The sequence below is a fragment of the Rutidosis leptorrhynchoides genome, chromosome 3, assembly GCF_046630445.1.
Source record: "Rutidosis leptorrhynchoides isolate AG116_Rl617_1_P2 chromosome 3, CSIRO_AGI_Rlap_v1, whole genome shotgun sequence".
NCBI lineage: Eukaryota > Viridiplantae > Streptophyta > Magnoliopsida > Asterales > Asteraceae > Rutidosis > Rutidosis leptorrhynchoides.
The window spans coordinates 358,411,484-358,419,910 of record NC_092335.1 but is presented as its reverse complement, the minus strand read 5'-3'; the positions used below and the strand labels follow the sequence as shown (position 1 = coordinate 358,419,910).

General features: G+C 34.1%; 2 protein-coding genes across 2 annotated transcripts; both read right to left on the bottom strand.

Moving 5' to 3' along the window:
• Window positions 1-6,607: 6,607 nt before the first annotated feature.
• On the bottom strand, window positions 6,608-7,234 carry LOC139901226 (uncharacterized). Its single transcript, XM_071883956.1, has one exon. It carries the CDS (start codon window positions 7,232-7,234, stop codon window positions 6,608-6,610), a length of 627 nt encoding a protein of 208 aa, XP_071740057.1.
• Window positions 7,235-7,258: 24 nt separating this feature from the next.
• Window positions 7,259-7,894, bottom strand: LOC139901225 (uncharacterized). The gene has a single exon (XM_071883955.1). It carries the CDS (start codon window positions 7,892-7,894, stop codon window positions 7,259-7,261), a length of 636 nt encoding a protein of 211 aa, XP_071740056.1.
• Window positions 7,895-8,427: the final 533 nt, after the last annotated feature.

The following is an 8,427-nucleotide window of genomic DNA, read 5'->3' as shown; positions in this document are numbered from 1 at the left end:
CATGTTCTCCAAAGCCGTCACGCGAGCGATAAGTTCGTTAACTTCTGCTAGTACACCGGGATGATTGGCGGTTGGAGAGAGCGAATGAACAAGATTTTTAATATGGGATAGTATATAATCGTGACGAGATACTCTAGAAATGAGAGAGAAAATGGTGTTTTGAATAGGTTCGCCGGTAAGTGCTTCAGGTTCATCGCCAAGAGGGCAATTTGGTGGATGGAATGGATCACCTTCTTCTTGTCTCCAGTGATTTAGTATATTACGAACCCATCACCAATTCATCCAGAATAGATGATGGGAAATTGGTTGATCCATTCCGGTGACGCTGCTTTCGGAGCCCGAATGGAAATCCATATTGGCATAACTGTCGGAATCTGAAGAATTCGAACTAGATGCGGAATCCATCTTGTATAATGGGAAAAATGAATTTTTGGTATGGAATAGATTATAGGAGTTAGATTTGGTACTCTTCAATACATAATTTACATATGTATATATAATACCAAAATCCCGTAAATTACGGAGAATCTTTGAAAAGATATCAGTCAAAGTTCGCAATAACAGATATGCTAAGATAAGAATTCGTCTATACACTATCAATGCAGTAAATGCAGTAAAACGTGTCTAGACTTATGAATGATAAGCAGGTAATTTCCTAAGGATGATAAGCAGATGATTTCCGACTAGAAATGATAAGCAAAACTTTTGACATGTAGACACGGTCGAAGTCCAGACTCATTAATGCATCCTAACAACTACTAGTTAGACACACTAATGCAAGACCTGGTTCGCTACGACCACCGCTCTGATACCAACTGAAAGGACCCGTCCTAATCCACCTGAACGACGTCATCAACATTTGGTCCCATTGCGATGATCGACTCCAAGTAATGTCCTTAAAATGAGCAAATGCACAGCGGAAGACTTAATTCGTACCTGAGAATAAACATGCTTAAAAGTGTCAACCAAAAGGTTGGTGAGTTCATAGGTTTATCATGATAATCATTTCAATATATTAATAGACCACAAGATTTCCGTTATCATAAACATAATACCTCGCAAGTGTATGTAAAGCATTCTAAGTGGTTGAGCACTTGGTAACCATACTTAACATTTAATCAACTTCGCATATTCCCTTTATTATGAAATCTTAATACATCGTACCAAGTGTAGTCACCGAAACGAAGTACTGTGCAACCGTTGAATACTGGTCGTCCAGTCCGGTTGGGGTTGTCAGGCCCGATAGATCTATCAACAGGATTCGCGTTTACAATACCCATGTAAATAGTAGTTACCAAGCTATAGGGAAATATGCCAGTGGTACAACTCAACGTAGAATATATTTTTAAGTACTTGTGTCTATTTTGTAAACATTTATAAAAGCAGCGCATGTATTCTCAGCCCAAAAATATATATTGCAAAAGCAATTAAAAAGGGAGCAAATGAAACTCACTTTTGCCTTGAAGGTATTTAATTCGACTTGGTCTCTGATAGATATCACGAACCTAACCATATATATAATATATCAACATATTTTCTTTTTAAGTGATCGTTACATATATATATACTTTTAATACTTTTAATATTTTCTTAGTCCGTAGTTAGCAGTCCGATGTTAGTGGTCCACAATTAGTTGCTTAAATAAAATAAATAAAGACCCCATCGTATTCGTATTGATCAGAATTAATCTCGACCCATGGTACCATATTGTCAAATGACGTGTTGCGTACATAAAGTACCGTGTTGTCAAATGACGTGTTGCGTACAATCATGAGGTCTTATGATTAATATTCTCGTGTTGTTTACGGGTGGTCCTGAAATATATAAAATCAAATCATAAGTAATTATTTATAAAATATCATATTAATTAGAAAAGATATGATTAATTTACTTTTTCTCCAAATATTTTCGTAGCTAAACTAGCTTCGGATACCCAATCTTGTTTTAGTCGTAGTTTCTTCATTACAACTCCGTTTTTGTTGGTTCAACTTGCCACTTCCTTGGATCGAGTTAAATTTTAAGAATATGAACTGAAAATACCTTAGTTTGTATTCGAAATCATAGGTTATAGGTCAAACTTTGGTGAAACTTATGAAAGTGATCATTTTCCATCATAAAAACAACATTTAATGATCATTTTTCTAAAAATACTTACACTTTGAGTTAAACCATCAAATTTTTATGTGCTAACATATTCATAAGAAATATCATTTTTCTAGAACATGAACTTCCAATTCAAAGTTCAAGATGGTTTTTAATTATCTAACCCAAAACAGCCCCGGTTGCACTCCGACGACGTAGATTCAGTTTTTAAGATGTTCTTTGTAAAACCAAGTTATATCTTGTTAAGTTAGCATATCATTATGATATATTACAGGTCTTGAAGTATTTTAAAAGTCAAGTTAGAAGGATCTATTTAGTTTGCGAACAAGTTTAAAATCATTCAAACTATGTTCTTGTTGTTAAAATTTTATACCACAAAATAAGATAGCTATATGAATATGAATTGAATAAGATTATGAACAAGGTTACTACCTCAAGTTACTTGGACAAAGTTACTGCAAAAGATAAGAAATAATCTTGGAATCAAAGAGTGGTGGAGTTAGATCAAAAGGTTGGAAGTAAACTTCTTCAAATGGGTGGTTATTTTGATATGTTCTTGAAAGAGTTTTCTTATGGTGTTTAAGGCTTGTAATTGAAGCTAAATGATGGGGAAAATGCTTGGAGATGATCAAGTATGAAGTTAGGAGTATTTTAAGAGAGAAATGAGGGTGTAGGTATGAGAAAATGGAATGAAGAAATGGTGTTCATTTATAAAAACGTTTTTAGTTTATAAAGAAAGAAAATGATTCCTAATTTTGTTTTCTTACTAATAATTCATACTACATGACAAATTCTAGTTACATCATATCTAGGGCAGTAATAATGTTGATTAGGATGTTGATTTGATGTGTATATACCAATAGTAAATACGTATAGAAGCTGGGTATGATACGGGTACATATAGCCTAGATATACGTATAGAAATCTTGAGGAAACGAAACGAGAATTCAAATATAGCTATATTTTGTGAATATACTTATATTTTTTTATGTATTTAAGTCCTTAAAAGTGATTAAATACATTATATATACGATACATGTATAAGCATTATAGATTATAAGTATATATATCAAAGAATGTTACGTATAGTTATCGTTTTGAAAACTTAAGTTAGTAGTTTCAAAATATACTTATAACTCATTGTCATTAGTACACAATGAGATGTTAAACCATCCTTAGATCATGTTAAATATATATAAATAAATATATATACACAAACGTATAATTATCGTATGTTATATAGTTCGTGATATCATCGGTCATATTGGACGATCAAACGTTGTGTAAAACTCTTTTCAAAAACACAAGTCTCAACAATTTGGATTGCTTATCATGTTGGTATGGTTTAATTTATGTAAATATTAATCTCATAAGTATAATTTGGTCGGAAAATTCTGGGTCATTACAAGACTATTTAGTGATATCTGTGTGGATATCTCATTCACTTAGCTTCGTGCTAATCCCCCACATCTTCTCCCCTGTAGGTTTGGTGCTTTTATGTTCGGGACAGGAGAAGTCTTTTGTCGTCTAGTGATGTTTGACACACTTAAACTCTGATGTTTTGTAATGTAATACTCGCTATATGTTTTACGTAACATTGGAATAAACGTAGGTTGTATAATACTAATACGTTTATAATAAAATAAAATGTTGGGTTGCTTTCCATTGTGTTTAAAATAAAATAAAAAAAGTACGGTGTTACATGTGATCACATACTTCTTATTACCTAATGAAGGTGTAGCATGGAAATCACATAAATCACTATGAATTAGTTCTAAAGGCAAAGAAGTCATGTTTATTTCTTTAAATGGAGTCTTAGTGATTTTGTTCAACACACAAGTTTGACATTTTTCCAAATTCATATCAAAATTAGGAATCAAATCATCTTTAGACATTTCATACATTCTTTTATAATGTACATGTCCTAAACGTGCATGCCATAAACATGATTCATTTGCATTAGAACTAATCATACAAGCAGAATCAACAACATCAGGAATATTCTTAAGATTCAACATAGACATACCATTGTTATAATAACCAAATCCTACAAACATACCATCCTTCGACAAGATATACTTTTCAGATTCGAACACTTGTTTATAACCACACTTATTTAAGATAGGATTGGAAATCAGATTCTTTCTCAACCCGGGTACATACAATACATTACTTAAAGTAATAGTTTTTCCAGAACTACAATCTAAAACAACATTCCCACGACCAAGAACAGGAGTGACTGATTCGTTGCCCATGTACAACACATCATTATCTGGTTTGAAAGCCTTGAACCTGCAGCGATCCTTACAAGCATGACATGTGGCACCAGAATCAATCCACCAAGCAACGTTATCATCCTGCACATAAAATGCCTCAAAAATATATGATACATAATTCTGAACAGAATTTAGATTATAATCAGAATTCTGACCTTGGTTAGAAACGTGGTCCTTAGACCCATTTCCCGAACCAGACGTCCTTGCTCCACCCGTGTTCATATTAGAACGACATTCTTTCTTGAAATGACCGTATTTTCCACACTTCCAACAACCCTTTTTATCCTTCTTGTTGGAATCATTGTTCTTTCCATTAAACTTACGTTTCTTTCCATTGGACCGTTTGTTGTTCTTTTTGTTCTCACGGTTATCATCTTCTATCATATTGACAGATGATGATACCGCTTCTTTACCCTTTCCCTTACCACTTTCTTCAACCCGTATTGCTTCCTCAATACGTAAGTGGCCTCCAAATTCAGTCAACGACATTTCTTCCTTTTTGTGTTTTAAAGTGTTTTTAAAAACTTGCCATGAAGGGGGCAGTTTGTCAATAATAGATGGCACCGAGATAGATTCATCCATTTACAAATTATATTGTGACATCTGTCCCAAAATTCTTTGAATTTCATGGAACTATTCCATAACAGGCCTCGAATCTATCATCTTGTAATTATTAAAATTACTGACAAGAAACTTCTTACTAGAAGCATCTTCTGTCATGTATTTAGATTCAAGTGAATCCCATAATCCCTTTGCAGATTTGGCAGTTTGATATACATCAAAGAGGGTATCAGACATACCGTTAAGAATATGACCGCGACATATGTAGTCATCGTTTTCCCACTTTGCTCGTTTCCTGTATTGCTCCAAGGTTTCATCTTCAACCGCTTCTGGCGTGGGGGTAGACAGAACATAAACAACCTTCAAAGTTGTGAGAAGAAATTGCATCTTCTTCTGCCAGCGCCTGAAATCAATACCATTAAACTTGTCCAACTTTGCAAACTTTGGAGTCATCTCCTTCACCGATTCTCCACTCATGATTATCAACGAAATTATTCAATTAGTTTGTTAGAAATAGGGTATGTAAACAGATAATCCTGATATTTCTAGAATCGTGAAACACTTTCCTAATTGAATATTCCGACCCTCCTTGTCTCGGGTAACAAGAAATTTCAATTGGGATAAGACTAGAAATGCAAATCGTTTCCAGACAAGAAGAACGTGATTTAGTGTATAGATTTTTGTGTATGTTTCTGTGTGAAATTGAAAGAGTATATGAAAGCAGTTTTCAAACTGATGATATAAAACAGTTTAAATGGCGGTTATTATTTGAATGGTTATGACTGTTGAAAGGAGTGGGAAAACGTTTTCTTTAAACGTTTCATTAAAACGTATCACTCAAAACGTATCCATATAAATCATTAAGCTTTTGTCCAAATGTCATTCAGCCCTTCATTTACGGTCCACATAGGAGAGAGATTTTTCTCACAAAAAACCTATACATATACACTATTTGTTGCTATTTTTTTAACCTCATACCAAACCTATACATATGAATACATACACCACCTCACCATCCCATGTGGCATTAGAAAATCTGATTAGTTTCAAATTTAAATTTGAAATGCCCTTTTATTTAATTATTTAAATTGTTTAAGTGCATGGTGAAGGTACCAAGACTTACTTTTTATGACACACCATATGATTAAAGAACATCTTTTAAACATAACAAATTTATCAAAGACTTTTTTAATATCTTTTTATTTTATTGTTACTGTTTCTTATCATCACATCACATACGTTCTTCAACAATGGAGAATAAATCAACAATCACACATTATTATTTTCTTCATTAATTTCTAAAATCAAAAACTATGGTGGTCCAGATCCACTGATTCCTTGGCTCCGGTAAGCACAAAACCCTAAGTCACTTAGAGCACAGGGAGTCGTTCGGTGTTAAATCTCAGTGTTAAATTTAACACTGGATTTAACACTGAGGCCAAAACAGGGGAAATGGTTCAGTGTTAAATCTCAGCGTTAAATCATTATTTAATTAATTTTTTTATAATTTTAATAATATTATTTAGTTTAATTATATATTAAAAATATAAAAACAAATGCAATAATAAATTTCATTAATTAAAAAATTACATTAAGTTAAAAAAACAATACTTAATTAAAAAAACACACTTATTAAAAAAATACATTACTTAATAAAAACACAATACTTAATCCGACTTCGTCTCTGACTCCGACGTCTCACGATTAGCCCATACATGTTCAACCAAATCCGATCGTAGGCCCTCATGCACTTCTCTATCTCGTAATTCTTTCGTCCTCCTCCTGTAAGTTTCGCACCTCTCGATCCAAGTTGTTTGCATATTATGAACGGGTTCGTAAACCCAATCATTTTCGGTTAGAGCAAAACCATTATCTTCGACAATTATGTTGTGTAAGATAATGCACGTATACATCATTTGTTTCATTACATTGACGCTATATGCCCTTGCTGGTTGTTGTAGTATATGCCAACGCCCCTGTAAAATAACAAAAGTCCTCTCAACATCCTTGCGTGCCGCTGCTTGTTTCTTCGAAAAGTACTTACGTTTTTCATCGTTTGCACTTGAAAACGCCTTCACAAATGATGTCCACCCGGGATATATACCGTCCGCTAGATAATATCCTCTTTTGTACTCAACCCCATTTACAGTCAAAGGAATATCTTCTGTTTCTTCATTAAGCATTGAGTTGAAGAGATTACTAGCGTTCAAGATGTTTAAGTCGTTGTTTGAACCCGCAACCCCAAAGAAAGCATGCCAAATCCAGTTATCATATGAGGCTACAGCTTCTAGCATAATAGTTGGAACTTTGTGATCGCCTCAAGTAAATTGACCTTTCCATGCAACGGGACATCTTTCCCATGCCCAATGCATACAATCTATGCTTCCCATCATTCCAGGTAAATCGTGAATATCTTCGTGAGCTTCATACAATCTTTTGATATCTTCCGTGGTAGGCTCTCGCATATATTCATCTTTATATAAATCAATAATACACTTACAAAAGTGCATTAATGATTCACGAGATGTTCGTTCCGACATTTGCAAGTACTCGTCAAAAAGATCGGGTGTATCACCATAAGCTAATTGTCGTAGAGCAGTAGTTATTTTTAAGTATGTACTAATACTCAACTTGCCGCGCGCATCAAATCGTAAATGAAAATATTTAAAGTATTCCGGTAGCGGATCTTTGTGGTAGTTGAGAATATCTTCCATAATTCGGAGAAATACGCGACGCCACATTCGAAACCTCCTTTTAAAATTATCGTCGAAGTATTTGCAACCTTGAACAAAATAGTCGGTCATAAGACGTACATGTGCGGCTTCATGTTCACGTTCTATATAACGACGTGTGTGTGAACTTTCCGCTTCATTTTCACTTTCTAACGCCTCGCTATTGATTATATCGAGCACTTGCATCAAAAACTCTTCGCTAGACGATGATGTTGAAGACATTATTTAAAAAAAAATATGTTTATTTGTTGTGAAATTGAGAGAAAAAGATATGAAAAAGATGTGAAAAATGATGAAAAAATAAAGAGTATTTATAGAGTATTGGAAAAAAAAAATACATTTTCGACCGTTGCCAACGGTCAAAAATCAGCAACGGCCAAACTTTCCCAACGTTGCCCAAGTCACGGTGGCTGCCGTTACCCACCTTTAACGGTGGTTTAACGCCGGCGGGGAGTGAGTGGCACCACCGTCCCCACCGTTAAAATCGTTTAACGCCGAGGCCGACTCCCGGTGCTCTTATAGTGTAATACTTTTCATTGTATTTAATCATTGAATCGACACTTTGTATCTTTATTTGTGTAGAGGAATCAGGAAGATGACGAATGAATTACCTCCAGAGATACTGAAACAGAAGCTACCTTCCAATCAGATAATCGTTAATGCAACGATTTACGATACGTTCGTGTTTGGATCAAATTGCGTTTCCTTTGTTTTCATGTATCTTTTAGTTTTTATTTTAGTATTATTCAATTATT

Excerpts from the sequence above, each read along its gene's own strand:
- LOC139901226 (XM_071883956.1), bottom strand. The coding sequence starts at position 7,234 with ATGCTAGAAGCTGTAGCCTCATATGATAACTGGATTTGGCATGCTTTC.
- LOC139901225 (XM_071883955.1), bottom strand. The coding sequence starts at position 7,894 with ATGTCTTCAACATCATCGTCTAGCGAAGAGTTTTTGATGCAAGTGCTC.